Source organism: Acinonyx jubatus, chromosome B3, assembly GCF_027475565.1.
Source record: "Acinonyx jubatus isolate Ajub_Pintada_27869175 chromosome B3, VMU_Ajub_asm_v1.0, whole genome shotgun sequence".
NCBI lineage: Eukaryota > Metazoa > Chordata > Mammalia > Carnivora > Felidae > Acinonyx > Acinonyx jubatus.
Window position 1 is genome coordinate 135,244,112 of NC_069386.1, and position 26,758 is coordinate 135,270,869.

A 26,758-nucleotide genomic window follows, 5' to 3' on the forward strand; every position below is an offset into this window, starting at 1 on the left:
TGCGTCCCGGATGGTCTGCCCACTATAAAGCGCTGGTTTTTAGTGTTCTGTGATGCCCAAGGGCATCATGACTGTAGAAGGAACTGGAAACTAGGAGGGAGGATATCAGGATTCTAGAACTGTCTCTGCCACTGCCTAGCAATTTCACTCAGAGCCAATCACTTTTCCTCCTGAGGCCCTTTCTTTTTTATAAAAATAAGTAGGCTGGATTAGATAGTCAACGAGTCCCTTTCCAACCTTAAACTTTGGATTCCAATGTAATTCACTACCTAACATTATTTTACTTTGTATTCATCATAAGGATCAGGCCCAATGACTATGAAAATTACCAGACTAAAAACCGCCAGATGACTACCCCAGAGTCCAATTTCTCATTACTCAAGTAAGTTTTCAAAGCCCCAAAACAGTGAGAAGCAGTTTGGGGGGGGGGGGGGGGGAAATCCCAAATTACCACAGGAACCAAAGCCGAATTCCTCCTCAGAGATCACTACTTGCGGAACTGGCTCTTAGAGATCAGCTCTGGCCAGTTAATGGATCTCAGAGAGAAACAGATCGTCGTCTGATTGTCTGAAGCACAAAATAAGGCCCCTTTCTGGCCCTTTGATACCACAGCATCTGTACACAAACCAGAAAGAACCACACGTTACCAGACCGTCTGACACAGGTCTGGAGTACCGCTCCCTGGCTGGGCCGACGTTCAGGAAGAATCAACTTCTGCCAAAGAGGAGGGGGGAGATGGGCATCCACGGCCTAGTCTGGATGCAGGGTCATCCTTTGCCAATATTCTCGGAATGCTTCCCCAACATTTTTATTTTCTTCTGAGTCAGAAAGTTTTAACATATAGTCTATGAACCAAGCCAAACTGCAAACCCAGTTGTTCTCAACTTTTTCGACCGCGGATCTGCAACCCTGAATCGACATTTGTCAGGAGGAAAAAGCTAACAGCAGCAGCGGCAACAAAATAACCACGATGATTCCCCGGTAAAATTTATCCTCCAGCTACGTGAAGGGGAAAGCCTGGTGTGAAATGCTCAACACAAAGCCTGACACACAGTCACGGGTGAACTATCTGAACTGCATCTGACAACTAAACGGGAGACAAAAAGTGTTTCACTGTAACGTCACGGAAGTTTTCCATACTCGCTCTCTGTGTCAAACGGGTCACGACCGATGGACATCCTTCAAGAGAAAAAAAGCCTCAGGTCACGTCAGACCTAGCCTTTCGGGAACGCGACAGTCACACGCACGTCCCCCCCGTCGATGCCGGTACAGCATCGCACACGACCCATGACGGTATCGAGTGAAGGCCACCCACCCGGGCCTTCCGCCAGTCTCAGAGCGATTACAGAGCATCCCTTCACCAAGCCCAAAGCTGCCTCGCTCCACTACGGGAAGAGCCGCTAATCTTGGACGTTTATTTACCTGTTTAAGACAACTGCTGTGTATCTTCTTTCCACAAAAATGATCCCGCATAAGATGTTGGTGAACGGAGACGGGAAGTTGGTCTCCGGCTTCTCTTTTTCTTCGATCTCTTCGTCCTCGTCATCATCCTCAGAATCACTCCAGGACACGTAATTATCCTGATTCCTGTTATTATACCACTCGACGCTCTCGAACTGCTGCCGCTCATACGGTTTGTACTTGCGCAAGATTTCGAGCAGTTTTATTACTTTAGGAGTTACAAATTTCAGGTCAAGTGAGGCAGGAGAGAAGTGCTCTTCACATAGTGCATGGATTTTCCTTAGGAAGGTGTCTGTAAACAATAGGAATTTCCTGTGCAGCTCCTCTTGCTCGTGTTTGATGTACTTCTGCAGCTCCCGGACCATCATCCCAGCGACCTTATCTGCACACCAGGGGCCCAGGACCACCAACACGGCACGACAGTCTGACAGTATCTACAGGACAACAGAAAGAGCCAAATGCTGAGCGGTAACATCACGCAGCGTTTTCACGCACGGTTCAAGTGGGACTGAAGCTGTCTCCAATCGGCCCCTTCAAAATACATTCACCCCACTCATCCAGACACTGAGGCCAGTGCCCCAAGGTTGAGGGGGGCGGCCGGTGGGCTTTTCAATCTCTACTTTTTCATATACATGTATGCCCAGAACCATCCTTTTGTCTTCCCCAGAAAAGGTAATCATTAACAGAATATAAAAGATGCACCCGTATAAGGTTAATAAAATTTAATTTCAGGTCTGTTGTTACAAGTAAAACGGAATCACTGACTTCCAGGTAGACATGCAAGGTGAATTATGTAGCAGAGCAATTTTCTTTGAGGCGTCAGACAAGAGCAAGAGAATTTTCCTTGCACTTTACGCCCAGAGAGCCGCATCTTCCGCTCTTAGCTCAGAGCAGAATGTAAATCCCTAACGAGGCTGTAACTGAGGGACTGCCGGGTCTGCAGGCCAGTAAAAGGCAAACTGGGTTGAATGCAGACTTAATGAGAAATCAAGGGCTGAGAAGAGTCTAAGCACAGCTGCTCCAGAAAAAAGTCATCAGGAGAGAAATCTGGACTCCTATGTAACAGCGTTATTTCACAAATGGTTTGTGGGGCGCCTGGGTGGCTCAGGTGGTTGAGCGACCGACTTCGGCTCAGGTCATGATCTCGCAGTTTGTGAGTTCGAGCCCCGCATCGGGCTCTGTGCGGACAGCATGGAGCCGGGAGCCTGCTTCGGATTCTGTGTCTCCCCGTCTCTCTGGCCCTCCCCTGCTCATGTTCTGTGTGTCTCTTTCTCTCTCTCAATAATAAATAAACGTTAAACAAAAAAATTAAAAAAAAAAAATGGTTTGCAAAGTCCTAGGATGATGATTCTCAAACTTCAATGCATCGGGATACCTGGAGAACTTGTCACGTCTCAGCCAGCTGAACCCCGCCCTTGAGCTTCAGCTTCAGCAGGTAAAGGATGAGTCCCTAATCTGTTTTAACAAGTCCTAGGGGGACGCTGACACTGCCGATCTGGAGTCCACACTCTGGGAACCACTGATCAAAAAGGATCTCCTCCCAAAGCTGTGCCACTCAGGAGCGATGGGCTCAGACCCAGTTACACACGGGTAACAGCAGAAGAATTCGTTCAGCCCGAGGGTTTGACTAACTCATCTGACCCAACAACAACAACGGACCCCAACCCATCTCCTTGTTTTCCTTTTTCCAACCTATTTCCTGAAACCAAGGAGGTCGACATTTAATAATGTCAGGTGACCATGAACTCAACCCGGTATGATCTGTTCCATGAAAAAAGTCCAGGAATAAGAAGACAAGTCCTTGAACTAAAACATACCAACAGCCTCACGAGGAGCACACTGTCGTTTCGACAGGAAAACTCAACTTCTGCTTTCTCTACTTACTTGTACACGCTTACCTGCTTAGAAATTGAAGTCGAATCTCTCTCTTTCGAACGCACAGATATGTTACAGTCGTTGATAAAGTTCAGCGCCTCCTCCAGCTCCAGCAGCAGCCTGCCATAGAGGCCACTTCGGTCCGTGAACGGCCCACAGTCCACCACAATCTCACACGGTTGAGAAGTGTATCTGTAACAAAACAACGGGTGTCACTGCCACAGTGAACTCACTCCCGCACTACGATCCCCGAATATGTGTCTACATCCTGGGATCACAGGCAGGCTCGCAGTGGTCTTCCTCCCAGGGCACTCACTTTCAGATGTGCTACGCTTGCTCAGGAGGGCTCTAGGAGGGACTGTCTAGAGCCCACGTTCCAAGAATTCTGTGAGTCTTATCATGACCTTATTACCCCAGGGTTTATAGGTTTAGACTTTCAGCTTTTGCCTCTTTGGGCATCGAGATACTCAAACAACTCAATGATTACTTCTCAGACACAGAAATAGGGACGGGGGCGGATCATAGAGGGAAAATGCTATCATTGAATCTATCCACCTCCACACTACTCGAAACTCTTAGCATCTGCAAATTCAACTTTATTTTAATGTGTTTTTACCGTATCCTTGTAAGGAAAACTCACCTAACTTTGAACCGATTATGGTATCATCCTTGGATCTCTTATGCCTTTCATGAACTAGGACAACGAGAACAGCACATAATACTCGAAAACACTAACAATGACTGGGGCGCCTGGGTGGCTCAGTCGCTTAAGCGTCCGACTTCGGCCCAGGTCATGATCTCGTGGCTCGTGGGTTCTAGCTCTCCATCAGGCTCTGTGCTGACAGCTCGGAGCCTGGAGCCTGCTTCCGATTCTGGCTCTCTTTCCCTCTGCCCCTCCCCCGCCCCCCCCCCCCCCCCCCCCCCCCCCCGCTCATGGTCGCACTTGCTCTCTCTCTCTCTAAAATAAACATTGAAAAAAATTTTTAAATGAAAGCACTAACAACGATTAAGGAAATGAAATACACTAGAGACATGTGTAAATACTACGTTTTTCATTATTCTCCATCAGAATTTATACTTAACCAGAGAGTCACGCTTAGAGAACTGGGAAGTACCAGATTCAATAGACCGCTTATCAGTTTTACTTAAGTGCCCTAATACCTCTACTTCTGCAAACTTCAAGCACTGCAGGCTTCCCAATCTAATTCGGAACAAAAGTACAGCCTTTCACTGCCACATCAGCTCATTCTGGCTCGAGAAAGTCAAAAACACCACGTCCAAAAGGTCGCGAGATTTGTATCTCATGCGTGTATTTCATGTATTTTGAATCCTTACACCCCACGGATCCGAAACATTACCTTTTCTTCTCGTTCTACAAAGAGATCTTTCCCCAAGTTCCTATTAAATGGCAGGTACACTGCAAGATGTTTTCCATGCATCAACGTGACTGATCATCAAGGAATCCCCCGAAACCACGGTCAACATCATTTTACCGGTTCCGGGACAATAAAGGACTCGCCTGAAGTCATACAACTCCCAGTCAGTGGAAGCCAGGATTTCAAAACCTGTCTGATTTAACTCCCTGAGAAATCGGCTTCTCTAGTCATTATAACTGTTCCAAGAACTATCGCCTATAAGGATGCTTTAATGTGAGTTGAATCAACTTAATTATAAACCTAATTGGTATAAGCTCCCATCCACCAACTCAAATCAAAAAGCGTGTATGTGTACATGTTTTACTGAAACTCAAAGCAGCTACCTTTCCAAAGACACAAACCCAGAAAGCATAAACAACATTGTTCTCACACAGTCACACCCATTTGCAAAACACTGGGGTTTTTCCAATCAGTTTAAAACGTAGCGTAGGGGCGCCCGGGTGGCTCAGTCGGTTAAGCATCCGACGTCAGCTCAGGTCACGACCCCGCAGTTCGTGCCTTCGAGCCCCACGTCGGGCTCTGTGCTGACAGCGCAGAGCCTGCTTCAGATTCTGGCTCCCACTCTCTCTCTGCCCCTCCCCTGCTCGTGCTCTGTCTGTCTCTCCCCCTCTCAAACATAAACATTAAAAAAAAAAAATTTTTTTAAACGTAGCGCAAAACACTGAATTCTGTCCATAAAGTCGTGTTCTTGCAAAGTATCACGCGGACACTTAGGTTGGAACGACCATGAACACACGTGGGCAGAAACAAGCTTCCTGTCCTGGCTCCCGGTCCTCGTCCACATCAGCAAACAGGAGGGGCCCACGCTCATGCCATCTTCTGAGAGACGGAGCCCCTCCATCTGCTGTTCTCTGTGGAGACAAGGGGAGGTCCCTGCCCTAAGGATTCTCAGACTCGCTCGTTCCCTGCCTCAGGCACCCGTCCACTTGTACAGGCGCTGCCCGGGAGGCCCCAGGAAAGGGACGGAAGGGGAAACCCCAGCCGAGCGCCTACCTGTCCAAGACCACCAGGTCAGTTGCGGTCTCAGCATTACTCTTGAGGATTTTCTCCAGCTTCTGAATCTTTTCTTCCAATTCCTCGGGGTCGCATTTCCCATTTAAAATGGAAGCAGTCAGTCCCAAGATACGAGGACACGATGGACAGTTTTCACAGAGCTGACACGATAAGAGATGCTGACAGTGAGGCATTCATTCTGCGAGGCCAGGACGACAGAGACACTGCCAGACTGACACAAATCAGGAAGATGGGCAGACACTAAAAGTATCACTTATGGAATGACTGGAGCCTGTTTCAAAGATCCCTGTATCCAAGAAGCGTATGTCAATGTGCTACGACAGATGATATAATGGATGTATCACGCATTACGTACTTCATTTACTTATGCTTAAAAGTTTATCCCAGGACTAGATTTACTATAGGTTACGCATGACAGTTCATTGTTATAGATCTCAGTGAAAATTAATTTCACATTCATTCGTTCATACAGGGAATGAAGCTCCCAAAACTGGTAACGGATATTACTGCTTTTGATATATAAAAACACCGCTTATTCTCAGGAATTTGACTTGCATTAAGACTGATAAAAACCTAAAAACTTACCTTCATAATTTCTCGGTAGGGGTGGTCTAGGATCGCAAGATGACACTCATCAAACACCAAAAGGTTAATGTCCGACAGCGATAAGTAACCATTTTTCAAAACATTCAAGGCGACATAGCAGGTCATAACAAGAACCTAAAAGAAAGCTGACATCAGTGTACGAACGTGCGTTCACCTGCCTACCTGCCTGGATTCACTTCTATTAAATCAGATTACGGAGCCACCATTCTGTAGGCGAGAAGTGAGGAACTCATTAGTCAAAATCAAAACAGACGTTCTAAACGTACGCAAGCTAATACTTTGGAACCAAGAAGCAGAGATGGGCAAATACGGAAACAGATTAGGGGAAAAAATTCTTGATAACAGGGACCATGCTTTTATGATAAGTCTCCTAAAACTACTTCAGGTTTTCAGGTTCCTATTAGCCCCATTTTGACTGATGAGACCTACTGATTTAATCAAACGACAACACAATTCACCCTGTGTTTTCCTCTTTTTTCCCGTTGAACTGACAAGGTTTTCTGGAAGAAGACACCGACCAAATGTTCTTTTCAGGGCACTATCTCTGTGCGGACATCTCAATGTTTTATTGATGAGGACTCAACCCCGTGTGCGAGACACGCTAGTCCGTGTGCACTGCTCCAGCTGAGCTACGGAGCACCTCCTAACCGCTTCAGACACACCAACACCAAAAAGACCCTCTACGCACGCTGGCTCCACACAAACGTGTAAGTCAGAGGAAGTCTCTGGTCAAAGACCCAAAGGTCTCAACCGAGAAGCATCTCCAGTCTCAAGACACTTCACTCAAGCATAAATTTTCTGAAAAGCAGGTTATCCACAAGCGGGAAGTACGTCATCAGAATTTGTGTTTTTCCAGCCAGTAAATCACACTGCAAAGCTGTTTCTCTCCTGTGCAGTAAGAGCAACATTATACGTTCCTATTCATTTGGTTTTAGACCGTGAGAAAGAGTACGGAAGGGCTAGTTCCTGGGCTGACAAAGTACAGGAACGAGTTTTCAAACTAAACAAAGACAACCAAGACTAAAGGTCATCTTATAGACGAAGTCGAGGACTCGTAGGGATTTACAAAGGGAAATTTCTTTCCAAGTCTTACCTGGTGCTTAGTAAACTCTTGGTTCCATTTCTCTTTTGTCCAAGCTGCATTTACTTCCAGGCTTGAGTATTCCCCAACCTTGAGATCTGAATGAGTTCTGACAGCTGACACTTGTGGAGCAACCTGGTTTGCTGATTACAGATACAAATACTCCTTGTAAATAGGACAAATCTTACATAGCTGGCTCTCTGGACTACTAATGATTAAGACAGCTAAGGAAATCCTTATTATTATATATCATTACCTAACCCCTGATTTTTTAGATAGCCAATTGAAAACCGTATTTCCAAGGTGATCCTCCAAAATGCTTTTACTAGACTTAAGACCTGGTCCTCCGTCATTCACTTCAGAGAACCCTATGCCACCCTCCTTCTTTACAGCCGGTTTTCCCAACCTAAGAACAGAACTTCTAGGCTGGAATGGGAACTACTCCAGATCCACCCCCCACTCCTGTCTTCTTCAGTAAAATCAGATCGTTTTGCCAAGAAATAAGACGGTCTCATATATATTTAAAGTACAGGAGAACATCACATGTTGAGACCATCTGAAAACAAAAAAGGAGACTACTGCCCCAGCAGCTCAGGTTCACATTTTATACTTTTTGTTTTAATATGTAAAGCCAAACACAAATCCAGGATCACAGACTCTAACTGAATATCTAACTTTTAAGAAGCACCTCCCTCCCCTTCTGTAATTGGCATAGTAAAATCACAAATCACAATGCTACCAGTCTCATAAATCAAGCACTTTTTGACGGACTTTGCAAAGCTAAAACAAATATAACCAGAAATAACTGTGACGACACAGATTAGCTTATGTTCCGAAAGGTAGCCCATGCAAAAACCGTAGCATCAGAATTAAATACGTTTAAGGAAAAAGCTGAAGTTTGACATCTGTGAAATAAGACGGCTGACGCTTAAAAGAGATGTACTATAAAGTTAAGAGATAAGACTAAATGCTATTTCTGCTCTCAGAATCTCAACAAATATATTATTCTTCAAACCCTCTATATGTTCCATCATCTAACTTAATAGCCACAGAGAAAAAGTGCTTCCGGGACACCCCTGGGTGGCTTAGTCGGTAAAGCGTCCGACTCTTGGTTTGGTCTTAGGTCATATCTCACAGTCTGTGAGATTAAGCCCCACGTCGGGCTCTGTGCTCACAGCTCAGGGCCCGCTTGGGGTTCCCTGTTCCCTCCCTCTCTGCCCCTCCCCCATTCTCTCTCTCTCTCTCAAGATAAATAAACTGGTTTTAAAAATGTGCTCAACCGTAAAATCTCATGCGATGTCCTCCACACAGTATGATAAAACAATTTCTGCGTTACCAGAGTTGACCAAGAACACCGTCCTTTTTCCGCTTCTGTTGAAGTCTCCCCTGATCTGATAGGACAGCTCTTTAGTGAGTAGTACGGCAATAAACGTCTTCCCTGAGCCAGTGTTTAAACAGACTATGGTGTTATGATCCAGAGCTGCTTCGAGCAGTTCCACCTAGAAATACAGTGGGGAAGAAGACGCCACACTTCTTATCTGGGCACAACACTGGGAAAACTGGGTCCTGTCTTAATTCAGGAAACTTCACTGCTTCCTGAGATCTCCCTCTGCTAAGTCTGCCAACACAGACCCTCTGCATCTTTCCAGAAGGAGATCACAGGCGCGAAAATGCCTGTGACGTATGGCCAGCTGTGTTGTAGAAACACGCGTGGGGGAACGTTTACAATCTGTTTGGGAAATATTTTTGCAGGGGGGACAGAAAACTCCCCAAGAATAACACGAAGAACTGAGTTTACAGTAACCGTGGTCCTGCCCGTTGGTGGTGGTTCGAACCGTCTCCATTCCCTCCGAGCTCTTGAGGACAGACACACCCAAGCGGGTATTGGGTATTGCGAGGGGAGAGGTTTTCAGAGGGGAAACAATAAGGAACTTCACAAACAAAATGATTACGTCAATCGGCCGGCAGATGTTAGAAAAGAAAAGGGCCATTAGGAACAAAAGTATCTGGAAGGAGAAAATTACTCAGAAGAGGAGAGCTTGAAAAGGTAAACGGGTTTTACATAAGACATGTCAACTACGTGCTAATTGACTCCATTTCAGCGGAAACGCTCCAGTATTAGTGTTCTCATTAGTACCTGGTATTTTCTTGGCGTATAAATGTTATCATGGATTGCTTCTTGTTGCCATGGCAGTCCAAAGAAAGGGCCCATTGGTGAGGAGGCAGGGGTCACGAGCTGCAGGCCCGCCATGCTGAGGGGCTGCAAAGCAGGGCTTTCATTCATCCAGTGCTTCTCTCACTGCATTTTGCTCTAGCGCAGCTTACTACAAAGGGAGAAAGAAGACCGTTACACCACCATGCAGGGTTAAGGACGAAAGAAAGCCAAGAAACAAGAGAAACATCAGAGTATCACTCCCCTGGACCCTTTCAAACTTCCCCTGTCATTGTTTTAGCTTTTTCTCGATCTAAGAGGATCGTTTTAAAAAGTCAAGCTTTCTGTACTTTCCGACCGGGCAATTCTACACCTAGAAACTTGTCTGAAATAATTAGGCAACTACACGAAGAAACAAGGACACGGATACGTACTGATGCCTTAGTACCTGGGAACAAGCAATACCTTTCAAACGCACTGATAAGAAGTGAGCAAGTAAATGATGGTATAGTTCTATCATACAATACTTTGAACTCACGAAGAAAATCCGGATCTGTATTGACTGATAGAGAACCATGCCCGTCATATACCTTTAAAAGAAAATATGAATATGATGCCTCTTTAAATACACATGTACATGCGAGGCATGTGGGTGCATAAACAAACATTTTCAAGCATTATCAATTCTATCGATGCCACTATCGATAAACTTGCGAGATAATGTTTGGAAGGCACTGAAGTTTCAGATACCTGCCAACACTTTGTCATTGTATCTAAAGACTATAAACACACAAGGTCTTTTCCTCGACTGACAACCTAGCTCAACTGCACAGCTGACCAACGATTTAAATATTTACCTTTAAAATTACACACATCCTAGATGAATCAAGACAAAGGGCAACCATTCTGAGTTTTTCACGGTAGGTAAGGGCTCTTCTGTGTTTCACGTATTCTTTCCCAAAGAGGAATTGAATGATGTAAAATGACAAACTAAACCCGAGTCTTTTTCAAACTCCTAACCTGCACACAGAGGGTCAGGGTCTCAGACCTCAACGTGGCAGTCCACCATCGGCTTTCTGACTGTCAGCAGCATTTATTTGCCCCCAAAGGAAATCTCTGCCCCCCACACTGCTTGGGAGTTTTCACTGTTATCACTATGAAACCGGAAAGAAGCCCACTCTTCGTCCTTGACGAGAACCTTTGAATCTCCTGACGCGTGAAATGGACGACCACGATACAGGACAGCGACTGAAGCTGTTCTATCAAATCCAACGAGAAGTCTCCAGTCTCCCTTGATTTCAGAGGTCAGTTCAGGGGACCACAACTCAACATCTGGCCAGTGCCGGTGTGATCTCCTGTAAGTAGTGGGGGACACAGGGCTGCGGGCGCCGAGGACAGCAGCAATGCAGGTGCGGCCAGGTCAGACGGCACAGACCAGCCAGGATGACCTACGATCGTTCTCATCATCCCTCTGGGAGGAGGACGGCGAGCAAAGGACTGCGGAGCACGGTCTGAACGTTACCAACTGTGTTCTTCCTAGAAATAATCCGCTCATTGTCTACCGAACCAAAGCCCCACCAACCATTCTTTTTACCCCCCGTGCAGCGTTCACTGTTCTCAACTCCTCAGGCCCGCTGCTTGCACGCCCGTGGGTTAACCAAACACGGCTGCCAAGAACCCAAAGCTAAAGCCATGGCACCTCATCTCCTGAGGTCCACTGGGCCACTCTGCAGGCCCACGGCCCAGACCACAGGCCCCTCCCACCGACTACCACCCGGTCAAACCATTCTGCATTTTCCTTACCGTGGGCTGCTCACTGTCTGGGACGACTTATGCCGAAAGCCTGACCCCCTCCCTCGGCCTCCACCCAACTCAAATACCAATCCAAGACCGATCAAAACTATGGCAAAAGGGGTCAGGAAATCAGCATAAATCCTGACCGCTGAAGAGAATAAAAAAGGAGGAAGGTGGCAATGCCAGTCCCCAAAGAGTTCTTCCTTCACCTGCCAACACCACGTGGAGCCAGGAACCCGCGACACCCCTTCCTGCTGCTGTCACCGCTGCCACCATTCTTTCTCACAGAGATAACAGTGGCAGAACTGTAACTAATAAGTCCCGAGAAAGAGTCTAAAAAAATAAATGAGAAGAATGTTCTATTTTTCCAAAGGGAGACTGTATCCTTTAAAAATGTGTAAAATACGAAGAAAAACTCTAAAAACGTTCCAGATGAAAGACTATAAAGACATGACAGCTAACTGGAGTGAGTGATCTCAGACTGGATCCTGTACTGCAGAATGATGCCACAGAGGGCATTACAGAGCCCCTGATAGAACTGTCAAAGTCACCGAGGCTGGTCACGGCACTAAGGCTGTTTAAGAAAGCAGCCTTATTCCTAAGAAGCAGACCCCACGGTGTCCAGGGGTAAAGGGCCATGAGATGTACGCAACTTCTCCTCGAATAGTTCAGACAAAGAAACCACATACACGTACAGCAAACGTGTGCAACACGTTAAGCAAATGGGGCAAAGCGCGGATTCTCTGCCCCACTCTTAACCTTGTGACTTCGCTGTACGTTTGAAACTGTTTCCAAAAAAAGACTCTCGAAAAGTAAATATGTATGAGTGGTGAGACTGGGACTCCCTTGCACACTCGGTTCGCCCGCCACACCAAGCCACCCCCAGAACGTGGCAGTTTGTAGAATGAAAACCGTGCCCACGTGAGTGACGATAAACACCTTCAAACGGCTTCTGTGTGCCTTGCAGACATCAGGTCACCTGGCACGCATTTGCACAGGGATGCATGTACACCCTGATTCTTCTACCGGCACACGTGTGTAGGAGCACGCGTGCAGAAGAATCAAGTTCAAACGAGTATTTGATAAACTCAACAAGAGAGTCACAACTGTCGCACAATAACGTACAGAACAGAATCGTCACAGTTCCAAAGGTATTTGTGTAGGTTTTGGAAATCCACACCCTCTCCTGGGAGGGCGGGTGCGGGAGAGGGTCTGCAAGGAGACAGGGGACCGCGATTTAACCCTCTCAACCTGCTTTTCCGTAAGGTCACAATAGTTAAGTTCATCTTCACCGACTGAATGTACAGTGGCTGGCCCCAGAGATACTTTCTATTTAGGGAAAGCGAATCCAAGATGAAAAACCTCAACAGGTAATCCAATAATGTGAAAACAGAACAATCTGTAATTTTGCCAATTTTTACTTTCTTTGGTGTGTTTAAGTAGATTTTTTTTTTCCCCTTAGGCTGGTCTTAACAAAAAGCTCTGAATCCCTGCTGGGAAGTAAACGTTCTGTAGTTTCACAGATGAACTGATTATTGATTAACTGCTTCCGCAGAGCCAACAGACAACGCCTTGTGATGGCTCCTCGAGGACAGGGTTTAAGTTTCTGGACAAACAATTTACATCCACGAAATTGGTGAGGCCATTGTGTAGCTTCTACGTAGTATTTTCTCAGAAATAATTTAGTAAAACACACGAACAAACTCTCTTCCTCTTTCCACGTATGATAGATAAATCACAGATTTACCGTTTTAATGTTTGAGATCTCTGTGCTGCTGTTGTCCGAGCTGCATTTTGACATTGTGATAGCAGTTTATTGGAAAATCACAGCATGCCCAAGCTTCTGCTCTAAAAATAAATGCAAAAATAGCCAAGTTTAAGGTTCCTGTACTTAAAACTGAATATAAACACATCTACAAGAAAGCCCCATTGATAAGAAGAGTTAAATAAAAGACCATTATTTTGTATTACATTTTAAACAAAAGACATTTGGGTTATTTTAGGATATGAAGTCTTATTCCAAAACAAAGAACAAGAGAGTGGGGGCTGGCAACAATAGCATGCCTAATTCCCAGAGATCTGGGGAAGAGAAAAAGTTAGAGGAAAGTTCAAGAAAAGGCTGCAAAAGGAATACAAGAAAATCAAACACAGTAAACAAAATCTAAAGATAGCAGCTAGAATAACGGGGGGTAAAAATGACAATGCCACGTATACGTCATTTCCTAAATTCACACACACCAAAGAAACGAAGATCCCCGAAAGAGGCACTTGGCTGAGAAATCCCAATCACCGCGATACGTGCATGAAATCTGTCAGCGATTTCAATTTCTCAGAATGGAATTAAAAACACAACAGTTCAATCCACACTATAAACTCTCTTACAGAATTCATTCACGAATAAAAGAATTCAGAACACACCCCAACGATACTGTTCTAAAGAACTATAAATTCAGTGCGGTTCTGGTAAAAGATCACAGATCAAAAACTAAGGCAGTGTGTTAACACGGGAAGCTTAATTTAAGGAACAAATGTTGACTTTGTCGGCTTTGACACCAAACCTTGCTTGTGCTCATTACGCTAATGACTGCAGTGTCTCCACTCCCAGAGGCTCGGGAAAAGAAACCGTGAAACTCATCCGTGTCTGGTCTAGTCGGGCGAAGGCCATTCGAGCACAGGTGACGCTTTCTCATCTCACAGACAAGTTCGTTTTGCTAGTCAGTTAACAAAGCAGGTCTTAGCACTGCTGTAGTACGTACATATTTACCTCAAAATGCTGATTCTAAGTTCTTTCAGTTTCCAAGTCTGTATTAATTCACACCCTAGGTAACCTAAAAGCAATCAGAGAGAATATTTTAGAACATTAAAGTCATTGTTAAAAACCAACTTTAAGAAAATTCCTATTTGACAAACTTTGCATACTTCACTTATCAGAGTAAGATTCCTGGTAACTTATTTTTCTACTCAGAGTCAAGAAAGCAGTACACACCTGAAAGAGCTGCCTTCAAAATTAGCCTTTGTTATGTTCTAGTACAACTGAGAACGTGTGCAGGTTGTTGGCACAATCCAGTTAGATAGAAGGGAGAATTCTTGGCAGTAAATTCCATCCCCCCCTGCCCCGCCCCGTAAAATCTGACTTTGAAACTGCAGGAACACCATGTGGGTCGGTAACCATGCTTCCCAGGAGCAGATCTCCCCTCTCCTGGCGTCTGTGTGGGTTTCTAAAGCTACCTCCTCCTGTGACGCTTAATTCCATTCTGTCCCACCACCTGGGAGGATACAGACTCCGTCCACCATCAAGGCCTCATCTGTCACACTCCACCCCGCTGTAATTCACACTCACACCTTTTCTCAAAACACCGTTAACTAAAATAATAAAGCTGACAATGCTTTAAAATTCAACTCCACTCTTACAAGATTACTGTCACCCAAATTATTTCCTTAGGCATTTCGGTACAGACGTCAGAGAGTTAACGCACCAAGTACAATGAAAACTTATTTCGTGTTCATAAATACAGAGCCAACAGGTCAAGTTTTCTCATTTTAATTGATGATCAGAACTTCGACTACAAACATGCAAACTCCTGTTGGAGAAGCCCCTTTCAGATAGCTCGGAAAAAGACATGCCAGGTATCAGACATTCGGTCAGGGTTTAGTCCGAACCAACAAACTTCACCCACATTAACTAGCATCTAACTCCAGCCATACCCCTTCAGACAAAGGCTTGTGACAACAGGCAGCTTAACCATTCTGGTCTAAGGTCCAGAAGCATCTAGGGCTTGCCGGTACACATTTTCAAGACCGGAACACAACTTACAACTCAGTCATTTCATCGCAACGTGTCACAGGTGCCGACACTCTTAACTCTACAGGTATCGCTGTCCGGATTTCCTTCCTACGCTCATGAAGCCCAACAGGTGCCAACTACTAAAAGTCCCATAGTGAAGCAAAGAAAACCACGCGTTAACACCGTGACCATAAAATGCTGTCAAAGTACTTCTGTAAGCGAAAACAGATAAAACTAAGGACTGTTTGAAGAGCCTTTGGATCCCGGCAACAAACACGATGTCGGAGATCCGGGGCATTTTACCCACCAAGCCTGAAATCAGCAAGGGAGTCCGTGGTTATAGATGCAAAGTGATGGGTCTAGACAATTACTGGCCTAAAGGCAAGTTACAAGTAAGAGGCTTCCCTCTCCCAGTTGATCATAAAGGGAAGAGATTCTCCCTCCCTCCCTTTGTTCACAATTTCTTTCTCAACACTTTCCAAACGTAAGTGAATCTCTTTAAAAGCCAAAGAGCCCGTAGCCGGTCTCCCATCTCAGGAACGTTTTCCTAGCACCTGAAAGGTATCCCTGAAACCTAATCCTCAAGAAAGACAAGGCCCGACGTCTCCCAGTCTCCTAGGTAGAGATGGGCCTCATTTGCCACCGAACTCCAAACTGCAAAACCCACCTCTGGTCATGAAGATGTGAGGAAATGAGCAATTTTATCTTGAAACCATGGATGTCAAGTGTCGTAACCACTTGACGGTACAGAAGAGTGACATCTCTTGGTCTCTGGAGCCTGCTTAGTGGACAGCCTGTGAGGCCCGTGGCCCTCTGGTTTAATGCTTACCCAGTAAGAAAACTGTTTTCTTCCCTCTACCTGTGTGGACAGATTTTTCTGGGTGAAAGAGGAGGTTCTGTTTTCAATTATATTTCCTCAACACTCATCTTTAAAACAAAACAAACCCATAAAATATATTCTCAAACAATATCCATGCCAAATAACAAACTTCCATTTCTTGGAACTTGAGTACTAGAGAAATCTTAGAGTTTGCCATCCAAGTACGTTAGGGGGAGGAGCTTTTAAAACGATGACAGAGCTAAGCGCACCAAAGCTTGGCTCCTTCAAAGAGGATTCCGTGCACGGCAAGGACCCAAGTTGTTTCAAAACCACTCCCACCGACCTTCCTTTTCTAAGTTAGAGTCGGGGCATGAGCAGTCTCAGCCGTTTGACCTTCGGAAGCCGAGGTGATGCCCTCACCCCTTAATACTTTCTCACTTACAGTCACTCCTCTCCGAGGCCCACCACGTGGGAGGGGCACGGGGTAAGGTCACCTGGGCAGCCGGAAAGCAAACTGGTTTTTTTTTTTTTTAAAGTATCTATCATTTAAAAACCATCTGAAAGCCAACAAGGGGTCCAGTCTCAAGAAGACCCCGGTTTATCAGGCTCCCTCTAACGTGGTTTCCTTGCCTGTAAAATATACTAAGCTATTACTGAGAATCTGGTTAAGATCACGTATATGAAGCTTGGTAGAAAAAACGTTCTTGTGACACAGAAAATGCTCCGTGTATGGCAGGATTTATACAACCACACTCCCGTCCTATCTAGTCCTCTTCTCTCTCTGCTCCTCCCCTGCACACACGCACACTCACTCTCTCTCTCTCTCTCTCTCAAAAATGAACATCTAAAAAATGATTTCAGTTTGGGGGCACCAGGGTGGTTCAGTTGGTTGAGCGTCCGACTTCGGCTCGGGTCATGATCTTGCAGTCCATGAGTTCGAGCCCCGAGTCAGGCTCTGTGCTGACAGCTCGGGGCCTGGAGCCTGCTTCAGATTCTGTGTCTCCCTCTCTCTCTCTGCCCCTCCCCTGCTCGTGCCCTGTCTCTCAAAAATAAATAAATGTTAACAAAAAATTTTACTTACAAATTTAAAATTTGTAATGAACAAAACTGCTTACAGTATGGAATACAATGGAAAACAGCAAAGCACTTTTATTTAGAGGAAGATCACGACAAAGTCAAATTACAAACTAAACAAAAGAAGAAGGTGGAAGGAAAGAATGGAGAGAGAATATTCATCCAAAAATTGAGGATGGGATTATGACCATAAGCCATCTTTTTCCTTAAAACTTTTCTGCATTCTAAAATTTCCTGCAATTCGAACAATTTATTGCTTTTAGAACTGGAAAACAAGCTTTCACGTGGAGGATGATTTGTAGTGAGACCACAGTTTAGAGAGAAATGATTCCGGGGGCACCTGCCTGGCTCAGTCGGTAGCACATGTGACTCTTGACCTCGGGTCATGGGTTCGAGTCCCATGTTGGGTGTAGAGGTTACTTAAATAAATCTAGAGAGAAATAATTTAGACTTTAGATTAAAACCAACAAAAAGAAAGAAAACAAAAAGTTTTTTTTTTTTTTAACTTCTCCCTTCTTAAGCCATTAAATGTGGTAAAACTTACCCTAGCTTCTAGGACTTAAACCACAAATTCACTAGCTTTCTTCTCTCGCACTACTCTATGAACCAAATTTCTGGGTTTCTGTAAATCTGTAACAAACATATTATGTTTACATTTCAATGTCATGAAGCCTAAAATTAGATCTGTCTAAAACAGAAACTGAATACAGGTCAAACACCATTTTAACAAATATCATCCATCAAAATCTCCACATAAAAAGTATCTCTAGGCTGCCGGCCAGTGGCCCACGTACTTGGAATATTTCTTAAAAAGACAACATTCCTACACACCAAAATGGCACTTGGAACTGTCCCTCCCCTTCAGGTTACCTACAAGGACATTTACCCTTCAGTTTGTTTCAAGAGGTAAATACTTAATACACCGCTAACTTTCAAGGTGAATTCTAAGGCTACTGTTTGATTTCAAGAGTCTGTCCTTTATTCAATAAAAACATTGTTCAACAAGTGCTAGAATTTACTCAATTCGTGACCCTCTTCTTGTCTATCTTTTATGTATCACATAAGAACATCCATGAGAGAAAAAAAAGGCCACCATTTTCTATGTTAAGCTGTTTTAACACAATACAACAATGAACATTTTAATACTAAAGAAAGGTTAGTCCTGGGGCGCCCGGGTGGTTCAGTCGGTTAAGCGTCCGGCTTCGGTTCAGGTCATGATCTTGCGGTTCGTGGGTTCGAGCCCCGCGTCGGGCTCTGTGTTGACAGCTGGGGGCCTGAAGCCTGCTTCGGATTCTGCGTCTCCCACTCTCTCTGCCCCTCCCCGCTCACACTCTGTCTCTCTCTGTCTCTCAAAAACGAATAAACATTAAAAAGAAAAACAAATTTAAAGAGAGGTTAGTCCTGAGACAAAATGAGTCTGAGAGACCGCGGACTATGATGGCCGTTCAGCTCAGTCAACTTGAGTCAGGAAAGCAAACATATTAAAAGCTCCGGGCAAGGGGGGAAGCACCAAGCACTGGAGCGCAAGACGTGCACCCACTCATGTTCTCTGCCTTCCCCAGAAGCCTAGGACTCGTGTATCCCAGCCTTCACATGAGCTTCCGCTTCCGGGCCCCCACCTGCCACTCACTCACCCCAAAGAACCTGAAACCTATCACTGGACTCCCCTCTCATGCAGCACACAGGAGCCCACCCAACCACCCAAATCATGGCTTAATTTGTATCTTCTGCTCCACATTAGATACTATTGCTATAGTGATTTTCCCCCCAAAACTGTAAGACTTTTCAAAGGAAAGATCATCTCATACTTGACTTGCACAGAATTAAAGCAAAGCTGGAAATATCAATAAATTTGGTTTTCATCAACTAATTCCAGGTAGAGAAAAAAGCCTTACTGATCTAACCTTAAATTAATATGTATCTTTTTGCAGGCCAAATAACAAATTCAATTTGGATACTTCTTACTTTTAAAAGACTTTAAACCACCTACATTATTTTCACAAGTGTAACACCCCATCCTTGCCCCGTCCCCCAACAAAGAAAATTCAGGGCTGATCAGAAGCCATCAAAGGTACAGAGGCACCCATCTGCACAATGATAATCCTGCCAGCATCCAGCTATCCTATCCCACCAGCCTCGTCCTCCCAGAGCTCCGAACCTCGGCAAAATCGTCTTGCACGTTAACGCAACCTGATTGGATAGAAACCTTGAAGATGTTTCAGCAATAATGTACAGTTCTAAAGTTGCAACATAACTAACTGGGAAAACCCAAAGACACGCTTTAGAAACGTTGTTTTATTAGGTGTGAAATCTAGATAAAGTTCTATTTAACGTCAACTAATAAACGTAGGGGAAAGACAGAAAAAAAATCATTTTTAACCATCACGTTACTAATTGAGGCAAGAGTCATTAACGGATGCTAAAGACGCTGGGTGAAGTTTACAAAAGAATATTTACGTCATCTTAAGGTATCTCTGCACAGATTACCTACGAACCCTAATGAAAACTGGTAACGTTGCCCCTGGAACACCCAAGAGATGACACCCTTAACCACAGTGACATCTGGGACAAACTGGGACTGGGACAAACGGACATGTAACTTCTAAATGTGATGAACTGAGAAAGAAACGTCATTTATGTAGATTTTCCTGCCCAAAGTTGCAAAGCCTGAATCTAATCATGAGGAAACATGGAAACGAAATTTGAGGTTCGTTTCACAAAACAACTGGCTCCTGCTCTTCAAAGAGGTCAGTATCACAGAAGATACAGTCTGAGAAAAGATTCCAGATTCCAAGTGGAAACAAACGTGTCAACTGCATGCAACACACACGGTGCGGTTCCTGGACTGAATCCCGTACAATAGAAGGACAACGGCCATAAAGGACATTACTGGGCTGAAGCAGCACAGGCCACCCGAAAACAGGCCACTTTGGCGTAGAGAGTATTCTGGGCTGAAGGCAACGGAGAAATAGCAGCTGCGGGAGGAATTCTCTGCCCTTTCCCTCTCTGCCTCAACGCAGGACATAAATGTCACTTTGTGAAAGTGTCCCTCCTCCCCACTCCAGTACCAGGAAGAGACGTTAATTATCCCAAAGACCCGGAGGATGTGAATCTGCATAAACAAACCTTACTACCATAGCCCCTGTTACTTTCCCTCATCTATTTCCCTTCCCACGACTGACCATCCCCAGAAGCCCCAACTCTCATTCCTTTGTCTTGTCACGCGTCCAAAATACATTGCCTTTTATTAAAATGGTACATACACTCTCAAGCCTAACTGCTTCCTTGGGTTTTCACTCCTCCCGGGTGAATCTCCAGCGTGCATATGCCAAACAAATCTTCTGTCTGGTTCATCTGGCCTTTGTCAATTTAATTCACAGGCTCCATCCGCGAAGAGCCCAGAGGAAAAGGTTTTTTCCTCCCCCCATAGAGACACTGGTGAAATGTAACTGTCATCATCAATGCTAACGTCTCCGAATTCGGTGACTACACTGTGATTATGTAAGAGAATCTGCTCTTGTTCTTAGAAAATCTACCTCGAGTATTCAGTCGTGAAGAGTATAAGGCCTGCCACTTGATCTAAAAAGGTTCGGAAAAGTAACAACGGAATGCAGAGAGAGAAGGCAAATGTGGCAAAATGTTAAGTATTGGTACATGGAGGTAATGGTGTGGGAATTCTTTAGACTATTCCTACAGCTCATGAGTTTGAAAATATTTTTAAAACAAAGTGAAAAACGGAACCCTAGTAAACACTGATATAGATGTTTGACTATCAAAACACAGGGGGAAGAAAAAAGGGGGGCGCTTAGGGTGATTTTCCCCACTTAAAAGACCTTTGTTTTGCCTCCTGCCCTTTGAATTATTCATTCATTCAACAAATATTTACTGAGCGAGACATCCGTACCGCCGGCTTGTATTCTGGGGAAGGTGAGCGCCGGGCGGGAGCTCAGTCCTGGAGGGACTCAGTCCGGGAGGGGACAGTAACAGGGCCTCATGCGGGGGAGGAGCCAGCATGTGAAGATGCACTAAAAAGAAACCAGGCAAGTCACGCTGAGGACATCATAAGCCCTGTGCCGTGGCATCTGCCCCACACAAGTGTTCAAACAGCAGGATAGGTTAGGATAAGCAGGAGCCACAGCCTAAAGGGCTTCCTGCGCAGCCCCACCAGGGCCGAGAACCCGCGGGCTCCAACAAGATCTGGGCCTCTGCTCGTCTAGTCTCAGCACACGCCAAGGGCTCCCACCTAGTTCATCTCGGCCAAGGGCTCTGTGTATGAGGCCCTCCAAGGCCCAGAGGCAGGAGCGGTGACGGACAAAACAAGGAACTTCTGAAGTTTACTCTTTCCTTTAGAAAGGACCTTCCTTTTCCCCGTTGTAATCACTGCCTCTACTCATACAGGAACTTTCTCTATTTGCACACTGCAAGTCCCCTGTGCCAGGCACTAGGCACCCACTTATCCCAACCGTGGAGGAGGCAGGATGGCTGGTCACTCTCTCTCTAGGGATGACTCTCTATCCTTGGCTACCTGTTTGCACATCTCTACTTGGAGATCCACACTGGGTGATCAAGAGAACTTCAGGCTGTTCCAAAACCTGACCTAATAAGAAAGATGGAGGTTCATTACTGCTAAATACAATTTAAAAAAATATATGTCCATTACGGAAATTCGAGAGATGCTTCAAAAAAGAGAAGAGAAGCAGCATCAGAACAAATGCAGCCTCCTGCATTTCACCCTTATTTCACTCAGTTACAATTAAACCCAGAACACACACATTACAGAAAGAATCCAGATGAGAGGGGAAAAGAAGTGGGCTCCAAAGTCAGAGTGGTGACGGGATCCATTTGTAAGCTATGAGATCTTGGGCACACGACCTCATCTGCCTTTCAGCCTCTGCCTTATTTCTTTTCTTTTTTTTTTTTTTTAATGTTTATTTATTTTTGAGAGAGAGAGAGAGAGAGCGAGAGCACGAGCTGGGGAGGGGCAGAGAGAGAGGGAGAAACACAGAATCTGAAGCAGGCTCCAGGCTCCAAGCTGTCAGCAAAGAGCCCGCCAGGGGGCTTGAACCCACGAATGGCAAGATCATGGTGTGAGCCGAAGTCAGACACTTAACCAACTGAGCCACCCGGGAGCCCCTCGGGTCTACATCGGGAACTGTCTGTGGAGCTGTCAGCCTCTGGCTCCTCTCTCTCTCCTACATCATCCCACAACACCTACATTTAATTCAGTGGCTACATCACATAGGCAAATCACTAAAAAAATAGATACAATGTTAGGCGTGAAAAAGAGAACTTGGGTACTGGGGGGAGGAGGTGAAACACTGCAAGAGCCTCACTAAAGAACACGCTGCGTGAGGCACAATTAAGAGCATGTGACATTATTGACATATTTGGGGACTACAAAGGATGGGAAAGAAGCAGGAACCAAAACTACAAGTGCAGGCTCACATCTTTCAGAATATTTATAACCCTCTTAAAAGAAAGAAAGAAAAAAAAAAAACAAACATAGGAAAGAATCCACACTAGACCAAAGGGCAAAAAACCGGCAGCTACCAAACCCTGCAAAGGCAATGTGTTGTTAACCTCCTATACTACCAGAACCCAGCAAAGCCACTAGGACACCCCAAATGTGTTTTAGAATTTTCTACATCTGCTTCCGCCTTATTGTATGGATAAAGCCTGAGGTCTGTAAGGGACCGAGGCAGTAAGTGAACTGTCTGAATGCACTCAACACCAAAAGCATGAGTAAATCTTTGTTATTTGCCAGACCCAACCTCCCGCCAAGGACTATCAAAAACCATCAGTCCTAGGTAGGGGGAAGAAAAGAAAGCGATTAAAAACAAGAGAAGAATATACCATGTAACTAGGTATAGGGAAAACATGAGTCAAACCAGTATAGCAAGATGGCTCAAAAGTTCAATGCATTCCCTCTGCACTTAGAGGATAAAATCGAAAATCCTTACTGCACACGGCCCTGCATCTATCTCTAACTGGGACTTGTGTAATTCTACCTCCTCCCTGCAGACACATCCACCAAGGGCCTTTCTGCCCCAGAGCCTTTGCATATACCACCACCCCCCCACCCCTCAGCCTCAACTGTAGGTCTCATCGAGTGCCACTTTTTCAGAAAGTCAACAGTTTCAGTTAAAGACAGTAAATCTATATATCCAGAACCAACTGGGGTGCCAGGCACAAGCAGGATCTTTTTGAATGAATAAATGCTGACAATTCTTACCACTAAGAACCAATCCTAGAGGTTATTTCAATATGGACTGCCCCACTCCCAAAATGTTTTTAAGGTGCCATTACTTCCTACTTTAACGACTTATTTTTATTTTTACTATCGCTTAGAAACAATCCTGCAAAGAACCAAGAACATGTTAAATTATAATTCACTAGTCAAATTAATCCAAAATGCAATGTGGTCAAAGATTAAAAATTTAGCTCCGAATCTAATTACAGATTCCACATAACAATAGCTTTTGAATATAATTTGTTTTCAGGGAGCTAACTTTGTCCACATAAATCACACTTGTGCCTAAACTGGAAGAGTATTTAAAAAACTTAATTCGAGTGGCATTAACCACTGCTTATTCTTCCACGAACCACAATGAAGAGTATTCTTTATGTTAAATCACTTAACAATCTCTTTAAAAAGTTGCAATTTTTCCAAATGGAGCGAAGTTTTATCTGGTTATTTCTATTTTTAGTATCAGTTACATCTTAGTAGCCACTAAAGAAAGTACTTCAGAAGGGGGCAAATTCCCTGAAAAATAAAACCGACCAAAATTAACATCTAAAGAAACAAAAAATTTGAAGAGGCCTATAGCTTTAAAAAAAAAAAAAAAAAGATTATTAAAAACTCCCAAGCCCAGATGGCTTCACTAGAGTGAATTCTTCTAAACATTTAAAGAAACAACTACAATGTTAACAACAAACCCTTTGGGAGGACGGAAATGAAAAGGAATCCTTTCCAACTCTTTCTGTGAGACCTGCATAAGCTTGACAACAAAATCCAACAAGGACATCATGGTCAAAGTAAAATTACAGACCTATCTCTCAAACCAAAAGTGTAAAAATACTCATCAAAATGTTAGCAAACTGAATCCAGGAATGTATAAAAAGGATAATGCATCACAACCAGTTACAGTTTATCACAGGAATGCAAGGATGGTTTAACACTCAAGAATCAACTGATTTAGGGGCGCCTGGGTGGCTCAGTCGGTTGAGCATCTGACCCTTGATTTTGGCTCAGGTCATGATCCCAGGGTAGTGGGATCAAGATGCACATCAGACACTGCACTGAGCATGGCGCTTGCTTAAGATTCTCTCTCTCTCTCTCTCTCTCTCTCTCTCTCTCTCTCTCTCTCTCTCTCCCGCCCCTCCCCCGCTCACACATGAGCATAAGTGCACGTGCACTCTCTCTAAAAAAAAAAAAAAAGGTCAACTGATTTATTAATATTTAATATAAAGCTACAATACATAAGACAGTGTGGGTAATGGCACAAAACAATGCAACAGAACAGGCCATGGACTCAGACCCAAACATACAAGTTATTTAATTAATGGCAAAAACAACACTGCAGTGTAGTACAAAAAGGACGGTCTTTTCAAATAACAACTGGGTTAATTGTGTATCCAGATGTAAAAGTGAGTCTTGACTCCTTCCTCAAGTCATACACAAAAATCAGTGCCAGCTGGATTGTAGTTCTAAACGTGCAACGTAAAACAATAAAGTCTTCAGAAAACAACTTAAGAGAATACCTTCATGTCCTTGGAGTAAGCAAAAATTTCTTAGATGAGACGCTAAAAGTACTAATCATACAGGGAAAAAAATGGACAAAGTGGACTACGTCGAAACTAAAAATGTCTGTTTATGACATGATCTGATTAAGAGTGAAAAGGCAAGCCAGGGTAGGAGATACGGAAACAATTTCTACCGATTAGTAAGGAGCAGGCAGAGACGCAAATGGAGCGTAGGCAAAGGACTTCCCAGCACAGGGTATCAAATGGCCAATAACCTTCATAAGCAATTAGAAGGATGCAAATTACGCCACAATGAGCTACTACCACACCCATCAGAACGGCCGAAGGGAAGACACAGGGTATCCGGTGTGGGAAAGGATGTGACGCTTAGAGAACTTTCATACAAGGCCAGTAGAGCTGCAAATTGGAAGTGTCTGCTCTGAATACACGCATGTCCCATAACCCAAATAATTCCATTCTAAGTGAACACCGACTGAAATAGACACATATTCACCGAAAAACATGCAAAAGAACTGCGCTATTCCTAACAGCTGAAACTGAAAGCAAGACAAGTGTCCAATAACAACACAACAGACAAGTAAACGTGGACATATTCATACAACAGAATACTGTGAATCTCACACACTTCAGATGTTAAGTGAAGGGACCCAACACAAAATCATACCATATAACTTCTACTACCATAAAGTTAGAAATAAGGAAAAGTCAGTACGGTGTTTGCTTTTTTTTTTTTTGGGGGGGGGCAGGGGACCGGGGCAGGCGGGGGTGTAATTGCCTGGGAGGGGCACTGAGAGGAGCTTGTAAAATACTGGTCGTATCTGCTCTTGATCTGGGCGTGTTCACTTTGTACATCCTTGTGATTTAGGTACTTTCCTGTTTATCAGCTGAAACTGATTTCACTTAAAGTTTATTATAAAAGAGAAGTAAAAATCCTTAATACAATATGCAAAAATTCTTCATTTACCATGGTACATATGAAATACCGGAAGTTCCCACAGAAAGAGGGAAGGGAGAAGATTTACCTTAATGGAGCATTAAATTATCTATTATCTCATTGAATCCTCAAAACAGCCCTGAAGCAAGTGTCATTTCCATTGTACAGGGATTTGAAATAACCTACCCAAGGCCAACTGACCAATAAATGGGAGAGGTGGAATTCTACCTGAATTCTGACTCCCAACTTATTTCCACAACACACAAAACTCGATAATCTCAAAGGAGGAGTCGATTAACACCGATTTGCTAGTCAAAATAAGGTGCTCCTGGATATGGTCCCTTTGATCTCCCCAGGGGATTGAAAAAGAGTAAAATGCAATTTAAAAATAACAGAAGCAAACTGAATGCTTCATTTTCAGCTGAATCTGCATAAACACATTTAAGTAAAAATACTGCTTTAATTTTAAAGCCGCTGGCAGCTGAAATCAGCCCTGGCCACTGACATTCCTCTCGGCCTTTCTAGTCTAGGAACACAGGTGCTAGATAAACACACAATAACTGACCATATATCCCGTCATTTCTTCTAGTATCTTTATTCCATTCAACTGATGACTAAACACAACTGACTACCTGATACAAATACTACGAAGCGAACTTCTCTAGTAAAATGAAAAGTACTACCTGAAACGAGACTGCTATCATAAAGGGGGTTCAGACATGGTGAAATAAACTAGAGAAATTAATATTCCCGAAACTACCATGCACTGTGTGATTTTTGTCTTCACTCGATACAGAAAACACAAGTAAGCACTTTAACCGAGCGTCTGCTGCAGAGACCTAGATAATACAGGCTTCATACATGTATACGTGTATTATACATGTATATGTACGTGTGCTATGCGTGTGCAAATTTGTGCACGTGCTTTAAAGAAAGGCTTTAAAAACAATTACTTCTTTCCCC

At 44.2% G+C, this 26,758-nt stretch overlaps 1 protein-coding gene across 9 annotated transcripts in view; it reads right to left on the reverse strand.

The window, feature by feature from the left end:
* Positions 1-26,758, reverse strand: part of DICER1 (dicer 1, ribonuclease III) — a 68,438-nt gene that overhangs the window by 33,449 nt on the left and 8,231 nt on the right. For 7 of the 9 annotated variants that reach the window (XM_027066542.2, XM_053224901.1, XM_027066543.2 and 4 more), the window contains exons 2-10: positions 14,184-14,247; positions 13,167-13,267; positions 9,611-9,797; positions 8,810-8,972; positions 7,486-7,616; positions 6,372-6,506; positions 5,766-5,926; positions 3,360-3,528; positions 1,423-1,895 (exon numbers count right to left, since the gene is read on the reverse strand). In XM_027066542.2, coding sequence (XP_026922343.1) covers positions 1,423-1,895; positions 3,360-3,528; positions 5,766-5,926; positions 6,372-6,506; positions 7,486-7,616; positions 8,810-8,972; positions 9,611-9,757 — 1,379 coding nt within the window. In that variant the 5' untranslated portion in view covers positions 9,758-9,797; positions 13,167-13,267; positions 14,184-14,247. Of the gene's footprint in view, positions 1-1,422; positions 1,896-3,359; positions 3,529-5,765; positions 5,998-6,371; positions 6,507-7,485; positions 7,617-8,809; positions 8,973-9,610; positions 9,798-13,166; positions 13,268-14,183; positions 14,248-26,758 lie in introns of those variants that run through there. The other 2 variants (XM_053224898.1, XM_053224899.1) reach the window with 2 other exon arrangements.